The following is an 18,314-nucleotide window of genomic DNA, read 5'->3' as shown; positions in this document are numbered from 1 at the left end:
TGTACCTATGAAGTTTCATGATCCTAGGCGTAAGCGTTCTTGAGTCATCATCCGGAAACCATTTTTCTTAGATGGGTCACTGTGACCTTGACCTTTGACCTAGTGACCTAAAAATCAATAGGGGTCATCTGCAAGTCATGATCAATGTACCTATGAAGTTTCATGATCCTAGGCATAAGCGTTCTTGAGTTATCATCCAGAAACCATTTTACTATTTCGGGTCACCGTGACCTTGACCTTTGACCTAGTGACCTGAAAATCAATAGGGGTCATCTGCAAGTCTTGATCAATGTACCTATGAAGTTTCATGATCCTAGGCATAAGCGTTCATGAGTTATCATCCGGACACCATTTTACTATTTCAGGTCACTGTGACCTTGACCTTTGACATAGTGACCTGAAAATCAATAGGGGTCATGATCAATGTTCCTATGAAGTTTCATGATCCTAGGCATAAGCGTTCCTGAGTTATCATCCGGAAACCATTTTACTATTTCGGGTCACTGTGACCTTGACCTTTGACCTAGTGACCTGAAAACCAATAGGGGTCATCTGCGAGTCATGATCAATGTACCTATGAAGTTTCATGATCCTAGGCCTAAGCGTTCTTGAGTTATCATCTGGAAACCGTTTTACTATTTCGGGTCACCGTGACCTTGACCTTTGACCTAGTGACCTGAAAATCAATAGGGGTCATCTGCGAGTCATGATCAATGTACCTATGAAGTTTCATGATCCTAGGCATAAGCGTTCTTGAGTTATCATCCGGAAACTATTTTACTTTTTCGGGTCACCGTGATCTTGACCTTTGACCTAGTGACCTCAAAATCAATAGGGGTCATCTGCGAGTCATGATCAAAGTACCTATGAAGTTTCATGATCCTAGGCCTAAGCACTCTTGAGTTATCATCCAGAAACCATCTGGTGGACGGACGGACGGACATACGGACGGACCGACATGTGCAAAACAATATACCCCCTCTTCTTCGAAGGGGGGCATAAATATTTATCAATGCAATCTTTTTACAAATGTATGAAGATTTAGAATAATTGCTTTTTAAAATGTATATATTTATGGCAGTGTGTGCACAAGTGCATAAACAATTGTATTATCTAAGTTCAAAATGATTGCATACATGTACTTCCTTAGTAACCACACTTCAAACTGTCCATAGGGCTTTGATTACTATATTTTGCAACATGGTTTCCTGCTTACTACATGTACTTATATTCCATAAAGGACTATGTTCAAAATAGGAAACCAACACTTCAAATATTTCCATGATTCAAATTCCCATTTTTTAATGTGTCTTGGGTTGCAGAAATGCATTAACACAACTGGTTATAGCATGAAGTACAGAAATTTCATAACCGTAACCCTGTCAAAATAACCATGGCTGTTCCCTGTCAAAATAACCATAGCTGTTCAAAGCATAATTTTCTAACAACAATGCTTATGTTTAAAACATGTAATGACATTTTATGACTTTGAAATCAATTAGTAATAAAACTCACTTAAAATTCTCACATTTCTTTTTCAGCCAGCTGAGAAATCATTACACAAAGTAAGGCCCAAGGATCATTAAGTTTTCAATGATAAACTTACTTAGTAATAAAATAGTACTTTGATATGCAAATGCAATGCTGGAAAGTACAAAATGCTCAGGCGTGAAATATTCCATGATCTGAATTATTATTTTGCAACATTACAGCTACTAGCTAATTACAGCTCAGTGTTTAGATAATTATGTTTGACACGAATTCCACCAACACATTAAATGTAAAGAGGTTTCCATATTTACAAACATCTCTGAAATGTATTGACATGCAAATAAAGATCAGCAGACTTGAAATTACACTGTAAAGTGGATATGTCATATTACAAATACAGAAAATAGTATGAATCCGTCTTGAATTGATAGTATTCCATCTCAAGGCTTGAACATGTGTGGACAAGAAGCTGTCAAAGACAGACTGTATCCTGCATTGTTGTCAAAGGTACAAGTGTTCTCTGACAAAACAACTGGAATAAGCTTCATATTCCCATCTGGCTCAATTTAAGCTTTTTTAAATGTTGCTGCAGCATCCATATTTGGAGTGATTGATGGACAACAATGCAGTACAGGATAAAACACATGTGCAACTATTTCAATGTTGTGTAGATTAATTTAATATTTTTATTACATTGGGTCTTTCTAAATTATACCAAAACATTGTCTTATGATTTATCAAATGTCTTATTTTTTCCAAAATAGTTTTCCTCTTGATATCAGGCAGTACTACTTGTCTACAAACCAAATATATAGATGAGAGGGTATTTATATCTTCCCAAAAGGTTAAATTTTCTTGCGCCAATAAAATACTTTATTCCACTGAAAAGCTTTATAATACAATCTGTGTTATCTTCAGACAAATCAGAGTAATGTGACCTTGGGCTTCATTCCAGAAACATCTTTAGACAAAGAGATGTGTTTGTCAGAGACACAATGCCCACTACTGCCCCACTTTTATTTAAAAAAATCTTTTTTATTATATCCCTTTAAAAAATATTACTTCCCTTGTAAAAATGATCTGTACCTGCCAAATCATAAATAGAAATTATCTCCCTATAAAGCTTGTTACTTCCCTTGGATTTTTGTTTACCTTTGACCTTGAAAAATGACCTAGACCTTTCGCCACTCAAAATGTGCAGCTCCATGAGATACACATGCATGCCAAATATCAAGTTGCTATCTTCAATATTGCAAAAGTTATGTTAAATTTCCGGACGGACAGACAGACGGACAGTTCAACTGCTATATGCCACCCTACCGGGTACAGGAATATCCTCCTCTTATTGAGTGTAACACCACGTTTATAATAGTGCTCAATAAATGTAAATAATAATAGGAACAAGATGTGTTTGTGAAACACAATGTCCCCCTATATGATGTTTGACCTTGTAGGATGACCTTGACCTTGTGAAGGATGACCTTGACCTTTCACCACTCAAAATGTGCAGCTCCATGAGATACACATGCATGCCAAATATCAAGTTGCTATCTTCAATATTGCAAAAGTATTCATAAAATAAGCGATTTGGGCCACATATATTTGACCTCTGACCTTGAAGGATGACCTTGACCTTGACCTTTCGCCACTCAAAATGTGCAGCTCCATAAGATACACATGCATGCCAAATATCAAGTTGCTATCTTCAATATTGCAAAAGTTATGTTAAATTTCCGGACGGACGGACAGACGGACAGTTCAACTGCTATATGCCACCCTACCGGGTACAGGAATATCCTCCTCTTATTGAGTGTAACACCACGTTTATAATAGTGCTCAATAAATGTGAATAATAATAGGAAAAATTACACAGCATTTAATGTTGTCTTTTTTTCAAAGATGTTTTAAGATAATCTTCAGATAAGACATGAATATTTGATCCCTGATTTTGTCTGTACCTCATTGTCATCACTCGAGCAACACCTACCTGTGTTTTGCGTATTCGGAGATCTGCAGTGGATTTATTAGAATGTTCCTCTTGTTCAATATTTTGTTCAATAACTGAAATGAAAAAAAAACAAAAAACGTCATTAATGTATAAAATTGGTATTTTGAGAAAAAGGTCAGATAAGATTAGAAAATGTGTTATTTATAGTCTGGTAAATTTACTACATCTTTTTTACTGTCTTGTACCTGGACTGTTGTTACATAATCATCTCCCAGCATGCCATCCATGGTGTATGTTAACCTTTCATTAAAACCTCATCATAAACCATTCTGAGTGAATTTCAAGCCACCCACACTGACAGGGTTACTGAGAAACAAAAAATGTCTAAGGCTGATACTTAATTGACATTTCATCACCCAGCTCAATAAATGAATATCTGAAGGGAACAGAGTAACAAGTTACTCAGTTACTGAAATAAGATGAATTATCAATTGATAAATTGATCACTTTATAAAATTAGAGAGATTTTAAATCACTGAAAATCAAGAGTCAAGAGAAAAACAACACTTTCTGGCTTTACTTGATTTTTGCTAACAAGAGACTTTCTTTTAACAAAAAATATTACATAAGCGGAAAGTATAACCCCTGATTAGCCTTAGAGGACTGCACCGGCTAATCTGGGACAAAACTTCACGCACATGCATTAAGAGGACTGCACAGGCTAATCTGGGACGAAACTTCACGCACATGCATTAAGAGGACTGCACAGGCTAATCTGGGACAAAACTTCACGCACATGCATTAAGAGGACTGCACAGGCTAATCTGGGACGAAACTTCACGCACATGCATTAAGAGGACTGCACAGGCTAATCTGGGACAAAACTTCACGCACATGCATTAAGAGGACTGCACAGGCTAATCTGGGACAAAACTTTACGCACATGCATTAAGAGGACTGCACAGGCTAATCTGGGACAAAACTTCACGCACATGCATTAAGAGGACTGCACAGGCTAATCTGGGACAAAACTTCACGCACATGCATTAAGAGGACTGCACAGGCTAATCTGGGACAAAACTTCACGCACATGCATTAAGAGGACTGCACAGGCTAATCTGGGACAAAACTTCACGCACATGCATTAAGAGGACTGCACAGGCTCATCTGGGACAAAACTTCACGCACATGCATTAAGAGGACTGCACAGGCTAATCTGGGACGAAACTTCACGCACATGCATTAAGAGGACTGCACCGGCTAATCTGGGACAAAACTTCACGCACATGCATTAAGAGGACTGCACAGGCTAATCTGGGACAAAACTTCACGCACATGCATTAAGAGGACTGCACAGGCTAATCTGGGACGAAACTTCACGCACATGCATTATAAGGACTGCACAGGCTAATCTGGGACAAAACTTCACACACATGCATTAAGAGGACTGCACAGGCTAATCTGGGACGAAACTTCACGCAAATGCATTAAGAGGACTGCACAGGCTAATCTGGGACAAAACTTCACGCACATGCATTAAGAGGACTGCACAGGCTAATCTGGGACAAAACTTCACGCACATGCATTAAGAGGACTGCACAGGCTAATCTGGGACAAAACTTCACGCACATGCATTAAGAGGACTGCACAGGCTAATCTGGGACGAAACTTCACGCACATGCATTAAGAGGACTGCACAGGCTAATCTGGGACGAAACTTCACGCACATGCATTAAGCCCCCTTTTCACAGAGCATGGCCCAAATGTTAATGTTTCAAGTATTTCCTTTATGAAGCCAGACAGCATGTCAATAAGCTCCCAGAGGATTATTGATCATGAGGACATGAATGGAGGGAGCATTGGCAGTAGATTGGAGGAATCCATCATCTATCATAGATTGCTGCAAATAGCAGGAGTCGTGGTTCTTGCTCTTCCTATATCATGATGTAGTTTCATAGTACTGCAATTGATTTCTGTTGCCTTGCGTTCTTATACAAAATAGACCAAATAAACTGAACCATTTTGTGCGGAGAAAATTGCCACTTACAATGCTACAATCTGTGTAATTTTGAGAACATGACAATTTCATTCATTCTGTACAAAAAGGCGTAGGCTATTATTACTACTTGCAGAGTTAAACAGCACAAATATTGAAATATTTTCAGAGCTTTTTTTGGTATGTTTTGTTATTCTTTTCATGTCCCCTACTACGGAGTTGATTAATCATTTTATTGATGAATGAATACAGAAACCTAAACAAGGCTGTACATGTGGTCAGTGACCATACAATTCCATGCAAACACTATTGCAGGGGTGTGATTGAAGTGAAGTCTGAGGGGAGGAAACTTTGGGAGACTGATTTCGACTATGCAAATTGCATACATAATAGGGCTGTAACGATACATTCGAATATTCGAATTACTCGAATACAGCTGTGGATGAATCGTATTCGTTATTCGCCACCTACCGAACCGAATATTTGACGAATACAAACAACGTGGTTTCGAGTTTGAAAGTTTAATCATCTTATCTTACCTTACAAATGAAGGTTCATACAATAAACCCCTATATTTAAATGTTCTTCTCCTTATTCCGGCCTTTTTCATCATGTTTACCCCACCCACTATGTTACACAGTCAGATTATCAACAATAATAGCGGGCACCGTTTGAATATTTACGACATTGAATTGAAAAATCTTTCAATGGTTGTTTAATGTTTATTTAGGCAAATACAAGTGATTTGATGCTCAAACATACCCACAAAGGATTAACAGATGGAATTTCTTTTTTGTTTATCTTTACGCCAATGATTGTGCAACTTATCAACAAACATGGAGCCTAGCAAAGGGAATGCTATTGATATCGTTGACCCGCCTGCCAAATACTCGTCGTTTGTCTGGCGTTGTGTTCAAAGTTAAAGCAGTTCTAGTCAGTGTTTTATTATTTCAAAGTGTTATATTTCATATTTTCAGTATGCAATGATACTCAATTAATCAAATTGACAAATACTCATAGTTTCATACTATATAATGTCATGTCAAGTTGTCAGTATTACTTTTGTTCATTGAAATTCCTATTCGTGAATAAATATTCGTATTTGCCACCCTGTGTTCGTGATAGGTATCGTATTTGTTACCTAGTTTATTTGTTACAGCCCTAATACATAACACAATGACAAACCTTATAACTAACATTTAAATAAACAACATCTTAAACTTATTAACAAGATTTATTTATGAAAACCTTTAAAAATTCATAATTAACATATTATGCAAAGTCACTAGTATTAATTGTGATCAAAATCAATGTGTGTTTGATACCTGTGAACGTTGACGGCAATCTTTTATTTGAGCTCAATGTCTTTGAATTCGAAATAAGGTAAACAATGTAACAGTATTCAACTAACGACAATTTATCATGGAACCGTAGTTCAAGATGTTTTCACATGGAAATCTGAATATGACTTTAGCCTTACCAAGACAGTTGATCTTCTATACCCGTTCAGAAATTGGTATCGCTTTCTGATTTATATCCACTGTTGTTTCTTCCCTTTCCCATTTAAATTTGTTTTTCAATTTTTTTTTAAATCCCAATCAAAAAGTTTTTGAAAGATTTGTTTGTTCCTTCAATAATCTTCATTTTCGCTTCACAAAGGCGCCATTTGCAAACGAATCAGCAAATGAATATGAAACACATTTTAAAACACCAATTTTAATTGGAAGATTGAGAAACAACAGCCAATTACATCCCTCGTTTCAAAAATGCCAAGGCAAAATCTACCAGTGTGAAATGCAGAGAGATTTCGTGGGCCCCGGATATTTAGGGCTGCTAATGAAATACACCCCTTCATACATTTTATTAAACGTGAAGTAATAAATGACCCCGGGCCATGCGAAAAATCACACCACTTCTATTGGTAAATTTCATAAGCACAATGAATTTTTACATTGACCTAAGTAAAGATTCAAGCAAGTCTCTGGGAAAACGAGACTTAATGCATTTGAAAATGGTCTGTGCAGTCTGCACAGGCTAAACAGTGATGACAATTTCTACCTACAAAAGTTTTTTGTTTATAAAAAATTTCCTTTCAAGACATAATTTCATAAAAGCTGAAAGCTATCTCAGATGAGCTTTTGAAGACTGTGCATATCATCTGGGACAATACTTCCAAGTAAGACACATGCATAATTAAGCCCAGTTTTCTACAAGCGCACATCATGCATTTTTTTCTATTAGTTTGATGAAGATTTATTAGCACTGTTCATCATAGTTGATTCCAAATGAATGTTTACATACTCTGCAACTAAGAGCCAAGCGGTAGAGAAATTAATAAATGGATCCCTGAGTATTCTTGGACTGTATTATATTAAACAAGATTGCCAGACTGTCACAAGATACATCCGTTTGAAGGTTTTGGACACCATGCTATATGCTTGAAATGCACTAAGTGTCCTAGTTTTTGACCCGGCATTACCCATATTTGAACATGACCTAGATATCATTTAGACACAACTTCTGACCAAATTTGGTAAAGATCGGATTAATACTACTTCAATTAGAGAGCTGTCACCATGCTAAATCCTTTAAATGCACTTAGTGACCATGTGACCTAGTTTTTGACCCGGCATGACCCATATTCAAACTTGACCTAGATATTGTCTACATACAACTTCTGACCAAATTTAATGAAGATCAGATGAAAACTACTTCAATTAGAGAGCAGGCACCATGCTAAATGCTTGAAATGCACTGAGTGACCTAGTGACCTAGTTTTTAACCCAGATGAACTTGACCTAGATATCATTTAGACACAACCTACTTGTGTTAACTTGCCAAAAAATGCTGCTCTTTCACCAAAACACATTCGGAAATATCAAAACTACAAAGAGTCTATTTTTATTTCCGTGTTGTTTTATTGAGTTACTTGAACTGGTGCCTGAGATCTATACGCCGCCTACCCCCCCCCCCCCCCCCCCCCTTCTAAAAGTTTTCAACTGATTTATGCAATTTGGAAAAATGTCCTTGGCAGCCATCCAAAATTCCAGCTTAGCCCGGAAACTTTCATCCATGTATACTAAAGTATAGTTATTTAATAATCAAATAATTAAATAATGATTCTTATTTGACAGTTTTCAATTTGGTGATTTCTGTTTTCCTTTCAAGAGCAATTGACATCTGCAGCTTTGTAAATTTTGTATGAACAAAAGCAATAATTTTGTTTGTGTCAAGCTTTTTAAATTTGACACTTATATTTTATATTTTTGAAACAATTTTAAACCATATTACTTACCCTTTAACTTTGCTCGAACTTTATTTGCAGTCTTCTTAATATCATTCATTAAATCTTCTAATTCTTCTTTTGTTTCTGGAATAAAAAACCCATACACAAATTAAAACAACACACTAAATGATGATAACAATCAATCCTAGTAAAGAAAGAATTGTAAATTATTCTATTAAAAAGTATCTTATGCCAGCAAAGGAGTGGCCACAACTCCCAATCTATTGTCTTATTAAAAAACAAACTTGCATAGTATTTTTCAAAGAAAATGAATCAAAACAACAAGGCAATGTCATAAAACCATGTTTTTTATACTATGCTTCTTAATTTAACTTTTTGAAAAAATGGTTATATCCAAAGCTAGGTGTTGATGTAGGCTACCTAAACACACAATTTCAGAACTATACCTGCATCTAAAGTCAAGATTTCAAGTGGACACGCTTTTTCCTATTCCTAACACTGACCATAATCTCTCACTTATTGGCCTCAAATGCAACCTCTAGATAGGTATGCATGTTTGCTACACACAAAGTTACTGTAAAGTTCCTGGAACTGCCTGAGATGTTCCCACCAACCTTTTTATAAAGTTTGGGAGAAAAATCAAAACTGTTTGACTTAAAAAAGATTGGAAGATGATGGCCAGATCATTAACCTTCAGTTTGATCGCAAAGGGCCCTAAATTCAACTCCTAGATCAGGAAAAATATTATCAAGACACGCAAATACAGCAAAATACCTCCATCCTAACTAAAAACATTTTTGTTTGACACTTGACCTTGACTTCGACCAACTTGTCATTTTGAGATAGGAGTAAGCAAACATTTTACCTGAATGTTCTTAGTGTGAAAGGTACATAATTCTGCTTGATTGTTTTATTATAACCAAATCATGCATACAGTTTCGTTTGATTACCTGTGTTAGATACAGTAAAAAGGTACGTGTTGCATTGAAATCAAATAAATTTGAAGAAGAAAATGAAAAACAAGGAAGCCATTTTTATTTAAAGCGAGATTATACGATTTTGTCAAATATTTATGAATTTATATAAAATGTGTAAAAACTTATTATATACATATCTCAATATAAATTAAAATAAAAGTTAACAAGAACATGTGTCGAAAAATGCGAAATAAGCCAGATATTTAATTCTGAAATTGAAAACGGCTGTACGGCCGAATTCGCCAGCATGTATACCATACATGTAAATTGTGAATCTAAACATAGTTTTACGGTTTATTTGAATTCCTGCAACGATATCTATTCATACGACACATGAACACTAACTCCGATTCTAATACAAAGACAAATACTTCGGTTATTGTAGGAAAATATGTACGTCACAATCGGCTCGGGGTGCTAATTTGTCTTTGCTGCATTTTATGAAATTCGGCTTAAATGTATAGTTTTTCTTGCCTATTTTGTGTTATTGTAACATATTTTATCAATATATTACAATTAAACACATATACAAAATCGTATAATCTCGCTTTAAACTTTATTGTTTTTTCCCACAATATTATACCCTACTGTTCTAGGGTTACACAATTTATTTGGGGGCACTTTTCGATTTACAATAGTATGTCTGCAAGGTCTTTCCCGATATATTTATTATTATTTTTCTTGCTTTTCAAATGTGTTAATAAAATTGATGTTGTGTTTGTTTACACGTTTTCATACGTCTTGTCAAGATTGGGGTTGTGATTATCGAGCAATTTGCGTCACCTGTCAAGTTTTGTGTAGCTGGACTATTATCAAAACATGCAAACCGGCAAACGACTTCACACCTCCATTGTTTGTTTAACGCCGATAATGTCAGTAATGGTGTTGAGAAGTTTGAGTCGTGAAAGTCTCCTGTCAATTATAGACACTCGAAAAGAACGCGTGAGATGGGAAATGTAAATAAAATGCGCGGTTGTGAATTAGTCATGCGTGAATAACCCCATGCCAATACCAACAAGGGCTGTTTGTAAAACATGCATGCCCCCCTATATGGGCTATATGTTGTAGTAGCAGCCATTGTGTGAATACGTTTTTTGTCAGAGAGTGGTGGTGGTGGTGGTGGTGGTGGTGGCGGCAGCAGCAGCAGCAGCAGCAGTAGTAGTTGTATTAGCAGTAGCAGCAGCATTACAATACCAATACTTAAGAATGATCAAATGGGAAAAGGTAACCTAGCACTGGCAGTAAATATGGGGCTCATTTACAGGTCAGATTTGGAATCTCTGCTGTAAAATGAGATTTTAAATGAATGGGAGGCAAATGCTGTAATAAAAAGAACATGCATAAACGGTAGTTGTTTCCCTTGTTTGAACCATGCTAAATCCTTAAAATGCCTATTTCCAGTAACTGTGACCTTCACCTGTGACCTTTGACCTAGTGACCTCAAAATCAATAGGGGTCATCTGCGAGTCATGATCAATGTACCTATGAAGTTTCATGATTCTAGCCCCAAGCGTTCTTGAGTTATCATTCGGAAACCACCTGGTGGACGGACCGACCGACCGACATGAGCAAATCAATATATACCCCCTCTTCTTCGAAGGGGGGCATAATAAAAAATGTCAGTGTCTTAGTTATACCAAGCACACTAATTGGTCCGTAATGTGTACTCCTCCACGATAAAATTGTGGAAAGTTACTTCGGAGATGAAAACCTCGATGGTAACCTCGTGGAAATTGTGCATTTCCTGCATAATTCATTTAAATCGAAACATTTATGCGTAATATAATTAAAACAAGAGGGCCAAGATGGCCCTAGTTCGCTCACCTGAGAGGAGTCGGTTCATTCAATCTTTACCAAATGTCAAACTTTACCTAGATATTGTCCAGACAAACATCCTGGTCAAGTTTAATCATTATTTCATCTGCAAGTCATGATCAACATACTTATGAAGTTTCATGATCCTAGGCGTAGGCATTCTTGAGTTATCATCCAGAAACAATTTTTCTAAGTTGAGTCACCGTGACCTTGACAGCCATTGTGTGAATACATTAATTGGCACTGTGACCTTGACCTTTGACCTAGTGACCTGATAATCTATAGGGGTCATCTGCGAGTCATGATCAATATACCTATGAAGTTTCGTGAACCTAGGCAAAAGCGTTCTTGAGTTATCATCCAGAAACCATTTTACTATTTCAGGTCACCATGACCTTAACCTTTAACCTAGTGACTTGATAATCAATAGGGGTTATCTGCGAGTCATGATCATTGTACCTATGAAGTTTCATGATCCTAGGCATAAGCGTTCTTGAGTTATCATCCAGAAACCATTTTACTATTTCAGGTCACCGTGACCTTGACCTTTGACCTAGTGACCTGAAAATCAATAGGGGTCATCTGCAAGTCATGATCAATGTATCTATGAAGTTTCATGATCCTAGGCATAAGCGTTCTTGAGTTATTATCTGGAAACCATTTTGCTATTTCGGGTCACCGTGACCTTGACCTTTATCAGGGGTGTCAATTGTCCCAAATTTGAAATCCGGAAAATTAAGCCGTAGGATAAAGGGAAGAGAGGGCCCAACCCCCCGAGCCCTAGCTTATTGTTCTTTTTTTTAAAGTCTTTCTAGGTGCAATTTCTGGTGAGTACAATGCGAAATATTATAAACCAAACCATCCGTAACACCGCAGGTGTATTTGTCATTCTAAACAAATGATATTAAGAACTTCGAAATAAAATTAAAATCGACAAACCAGCGTATCCGAAAACGACTGTCCTAAAACATGTCGCGACACATCATTTGCAAATGAAATAAAATATGCATATTGTTTGACTGCAGAAAATGAAAACCAGTAACCAGTAACCTAGCAAATACGCAGTCAATATATAATTTGATTAACATGTTGTTTTAAAATATGATATTGCAGTGCTTTACTTAGCCAGTTACTGCTAATGTCAGTGCCAGCCGCTTACCAATCAGAAATCAATAAATAAAATCGGTACCAAGCGCAAATGTCCGGAATGCCGACGATGCTAAAACAATATTCGTTCTGAAATGATGCCGCACTAAAAGAATTTTGTCCCTACCCCCACCCGCCTTAAACAAACTCATCGGATTTACATTCACCTCAAAATCAACCCTGGACGGCTCAAATCCGGATTTCCGGAATAATCCGGAAAATTGACACCCCTGCTTTATCCTAATGACCTGAAAATCAATAGGGGTCATCTACGAATCATGATCAATTTACCTATGAAGTTTCATGATCCTAGGCCAAGGAATTCTTGAGTTATCATCCGGAAACCATTTTACTATTTTGGGTCATCGTGACCTTGACCTTTGACCTAGTGACTTGAAAAGCAATAAGGGTCATCTACGAGTTATGATCAATGTACCTATGAAGTTTCATGATCCGAGGCCTAAGCGTTCTTGAGTTATCAGCCGGAAACCATTTTACTATTCGGGTCATCTTGACCTTGACCATTGACCTAGTGACCTGAAAATCAATAGGGGTTATCTGTGAGTCATGATCAATGTACCTATGAAGTTTCATGATCCTAGGCATAAGTGTTCTTGAGTTATCATCCGGAAACCATTTTACTACTTTGGGTCACCGTGACCTTGACCTTTGACCTGAAAATCAATAGGGGTCATCTGCGAGTCATGATCAATGTATCTATGAAGTTTCATGATCCTAGGCATAAGTGTTCTTGAATTATCATCCGGAAACCATATTACTATTTCGGGTCATCGTGACCTTGACCTTTGACCTAGTGACCTAAAAATCAATAGGAGTCATCTGCAAGTCATGATCAAGGTACCTATGAAGTTTCATGATCCTTGGCATAAGCGCTCTTGAGTTATCATCCCGAAACCATCTGGTACCCCCTCTTCTTCGAAAGGGGGGGGGGGGGCATAATGAGAAAACTTCCCCCCTCCCAGCAGCCATGTTATTCAACTGACCGGAATCATTTTTGAACTCAACTCTCGTATCAAGGAAACAAATGTTCTGAGCAAATTTCATGAAAATTGGGCCAAAAATGTGACTTCTACTGTGTTCACATGTTTTCACTATATACATATAGATAAAAATGCCCCGCCCACTGGCGGCCATGTTTTTTCACCAATCCTGACCATTTTCAAACTCGTCCGAGATATCAATAAAACCAATGTTTTGACCAACTTTCATGATGATTGGGCAAAAATTGTGACTTCTAGAGTGTTTACAAGGTTTCTCTATAGCCAAATAGGGAAAACTGCCACGATTGGGCATAAATTGTGACTTCTAGAGTGTTTACAAGGTTTCTCTATAGCCAAATAGGGAAAACTGCCACTGTATACATATAGAGAAAAATGCCCCCGCACACTAGCGGCCATGTTATTTCACCAATGTCGACCATTTTCGAACTTGTCCGAGACATCAATTGAACCAATGTTTTGACCAACTTTCATGATGATTGGGCAAAAACTGTGACTTCTAGAGTGTTTACAAGGTTTCTCTAAAGCCAAATAAGAAAAACTGCCCCGCCCACTGGCGGCCATGTTTTTCAACGGATTGGAACCACTTTTGAACTCAACCAAGATATCATTAAGACAAACATTTTGACAAAGTTACATGAAGATTGGGCATGAAATGTGACTTCTACAGTGTTTACAAGGTTTTTCTTTTTTTGACCTAGTGACCTAGTTTCTGACCCGGCACAACCCAGTTTCGATCTCGGCCGAGATTTCATTGGGACAAGTTTCATGAAGATGGGACAAGAAATGTGGCCTCTAGAGTGTTTACGAGCAAATGTTAACGGACAGACGGATATACGACAGACAAAGACCGGTCACAAAAGCTCACCTGAGCAATCAGGTGAGCTAAAAAACAACACACAAACAAGTTGTATCTTTATCATTATCGTCTTTAAGATAATTAATTATTGAAAGAATAAAATAACACGTGAGATCGGCAATGTAAATAAAACAATTTTCAGTGAGCCTACCGTACGGAAATTTTCCCTCAATTATTTTTTTTGCTTCAAAAACTTTTTTCCCCGATTTGTTTGCTTCAAAAAGTAGATGCGCGTTATACATAAATGCGCGTTATACACAGCGTTTTACGGTAAGCAGCTATAGGATTATGTTAAAGCAACTGCATACAATTATGCAGTCTATCTTTAATTATAAGCTGTGCATGTAACATGTAACTTGTATATCACTCCCAGTAACACATTTTGTAAAGTTCAAAGACAAATTAACACCTAGCAATTTGCATGTGATATTACATTTACATCTGAAAAGAGGACGAAACAGCTCTTTTAAAATTGATATGATCTTTGCATTCAACAATACAGTTACCATCTTCAGAAACATTCTTTGAGGATTAAACCAGAGATGTGTTTGTCAGAAACACAATGCCCCTTAATGCGCTGCTTTGATTGATTTTTTTTACCTTTGACCTTGAAGGATGACCTTGACCTTTTACCACTCAAAATGTGCAGCTCCATATAATACACATGCATGCCAAATATCAAGTTGCTACGTTCCATATTGCAAAAAATATGAAGAAGGCTAAAGTTTTGGTTAAAGTTTTTGAATTATTTTTTTTGACCTTTGACCTTGAAGGATGACCTTGACCTTTCACCACTCAAAATGTGCTGCTCTATGAGATACACATGCATGCCAAATATCAAGTTGTTACGTTCAATATTGAAAAAGTTATGAAGAAGGTTAAAGTTTTGGTTAAAGTTTTGGGACACACACACACACACACATACAATGACAGACAGGCCAAAAACAATATAACCCCGATCTTACGATCCGGGGGCATAAAAAATCCTTCAGATAAACATTTGAATTGCAATGTTTCTATATGGGTAATCTATGTTTCAGGGCAATATGAGAACACCATTTAACTTACTATGATAATAAATATGCTTCATACTGGTGGTAAACACAAAAAAAAGAGCAATGCATAACGAGTGCCAACGCTCGGTTGCGGTTGCAGTATTGAATAAATGAAAGCTTGTCAGATTTTTTTTTTAGAGGTCACAGGGACCTTGACCTTTGACCTCGTTACCCAAAAAGGGTGTGGCGTGTAGAACTCATCAAGGTGCATCTACATATGAAGTTTCAAAGTTGTAGGTGGAAGCACTTTGATTTTAGAGCCAATGTTAAGGTTTTAGCATGACGCCTATGGCGGATGAGCTGGCTATGACAATAGCTCGGGTTTTCTCTGGAAACAGCGGAGCTTATAAACTAATAATTGTAAAAAAATACAGTATTTTAGAACTTTTCTTTTTTAGTCATTCGTGGTTGACGGTCCCTTTAATGCTCACGGATCAATATGGTACATTATTTTGAAAGGATTATACATCAGTCAGCTTTTTTATACCAGAAGATTAGTGGGTTTTTACAACAGCTAGCTTAATGATAGGTAATTCTACTACCACAACACTTAATACACAAATAGTTGTATAAATGACTATATCGGGTGAATCCAATATATTACAGATTAGTAGCACTTCTTTTACAAATTTGCACAAACCTATTAATTATACTGCAGAATCACAAATGTCAAGTTGTTATTACGACATGCTTTATATCAGATTAAATGAGAATCAGGAGGCATCATGTTGATGCATTTTGAAGAATGTGTATGCTCTCACAGTAAAACCATGTGTTTTATATAAATATTTTTCCTTGATTACTTTTGAAAATTAAGAAGTAAAATGTGAATCACTTTGGATTATGTGAAGGTTTAAGAAAAACGTCAATGTAGGTTAAGAATGGAAATCAGTACATGCAATACAAAGTCACAATTACACTATGCATATTAGTAATTTAGGGACACCATATGTGTTAAAGACTTGTACAGGGCTTAACACTAACTTTTTTTTCAACTAGCCCATTCGGGCTAGTAAATGCAGAACCTACTAGCCCTGACCAATCTTTCATGTGCCCCGACCAAAGTATTATCAAAACCTTTATATTTATCATTTAACTTGTATTTTCTTGTGCGTGGAGATGCGCAATTATGATTTAATCATTCTAATTTGCTTGCCTTACTAATGCTAATGAATTCAATATTCATCTACTTTAGACATCTATTTGTAATCTTCACGCCATTTCGGGAGAAATTTCCTTTTTTTTTTTCCCTCATACTTTCTTTTACCTTCCTCCTTCCCTTTTCTTTTCTTATCCGAGGAACCCCCATCCCCACCCGTAAAGCCAAACTTAAACAACGACATGAACGTTAAAACCTTTTTACATAGATTGCCGCGGTTGCCGTCTGACAACAAACGGTAAGTGAATCTTAGGTGTCACAAAATAACAAATAACGTGTTACGGTAGTCGTAACAATTGTACAAGGTTAACTCTCTACTAAAAGCCGGGATCGACCATTAATATTACTAATTGAATAGCGTAAAAAAGGTTGTCAAAACACTTCTAATCGATCAAACAAATTAAAATTATTTAAAATTGATAAATAAATAATAATTTTATATTAAATTTGTGTTAATGTCGAGTTTTTATACCTTCATCAATCCCAGACAATCCTGGGCGATCTTGGCTTTTAGTTTAAAACGTATTTTTATCGAGAAAACACATCACTTCGAGGAAACCAATCAAAACCGTATCTAGCAGAATTCCGTTTAAAAATAGGTACTGACGTGTTTTACCAGGAAAACCGCCGGGGATTTTCTGAATTGTTGGCCTCTTTTTGATTGCAATCAGGGGGTTCCAAATCTATTTCAAGTTACGATCTGTTTGTAGTCTCCGACTTCACTCTGGGATTTAATTGTCATCTGATCATACTGTATTAAGATTTTTGCATCTTTCAAAAGCTTATTTAAAACGCAGTTTATTGATATAGAACACATAATCCCGCCCAAAAAACACATGACTGGTCGGGCATGTTACTGGGACATTGGCTAGCCCGGACCTAGGTACAGGCAGTGAATGTTGTTCGGCATGCCTTAGTGTTAAGCCCTGTTGTATAGATAACTATTGATAATTATTAAGTGCAAATAGTGAGTGGCAATAAATACTGGTCATCCAACATAACCATCTGTGGCTGACAATTTCTTCCAGTGACTAAATTAACTGGAATATATTTGCAAAAATGTACACCCAAATTGTATTTGTTTATTGTACAATTTTTCTGTGAACATAATCCATGGGTGTTGGGTAATTGAGCCATAATTGTTGTATATGCAGGGAACCAGGATCATAAAAAGATACAGGGTGCTATTAACAAGAAATATCTTTAAAAAAGATATACGGCGTAAATAGTTTAATGAATGAGATCAAGGATAGCGAATGTCTTTTTCTGTGCAGTTCTTAGCTGCATCACACGCAGTACGGGATGTTACGGGGAGTTTTCGCGGCTTATTTTACATTATAACATATTGCTGGTCATAAACCTATAGATACAAAACAGAAAACCAAAAGAAGAATGGAAGTGAAATTTAAACATATGAGTCAACCGGCCACACGAGAAGTATCCGTATTTATAGGCGCGTTCTTCGAACAAACCTGTTTTAGTGGTTTGTCGGGCATTGCTATTTGATTCGATTATTAACAGTATCAATTATCATCGTGCTAATGCTTAAAGTGATATTATGGGCATTTTGCACTGTTGAATTGAGCTGAAAAGAATTAACAG

The 18,314-nt window shown here is 36.7% G+C and overlaps 1 protein-coding gene across 3 annotated transcripts in view; it reads right to left on the bottom strand.

The window, feature by feature from the left end:
- LOC127854976 (syntaxin-like) overlaps nucleotides 1-18,314 on the bottom strand; it is a 95,165-nt gene that overhangs the window by 25,866 nt on the left and 50,985 nt on the right. For all 3 annotated transcript variants that reach the window (XM_052390188.1, XM_052390186.1, XM_052390196.1), the window contains exons 4-5: nucleotides 8,731-8,805; nucleotides 3,479-3,552 (exon numbers count right to left, since the gene is read on the bottom strand). In XM_052390188.1, the coding sequence (XP_052246148.1) occupies nucleotides 3,479-3,552; nucleotides 8,731-8,805 (149 nt within the window). The remainder of the gene's footprint in view (nucleotides 1-3,478; nucleotides 3,553-8,730; nucleotides 8,806-18,314) is intronic.

The sequence above is a fragment of the Dreissena polymorpha genome, chromosome 1, assembly GCF_020536995.1.
Source record: "Dreissena polymorpha isolate Duluth1 chromosome 1, UMN_Dpol_1.0, whole genome shotgun sequence".
In the NCBI taxonomy this organism is placed as follows: Eukaryota; Metazoa; Mollusca; class Bivalvia; order Myida; family Dreissenidae; genus Dreissena; species Dreissena polymorpha.
Note: the sequence above shows the minus strand (reverse complement) of the source record. Positions and strands in the feature narration are given on the sequence as shown.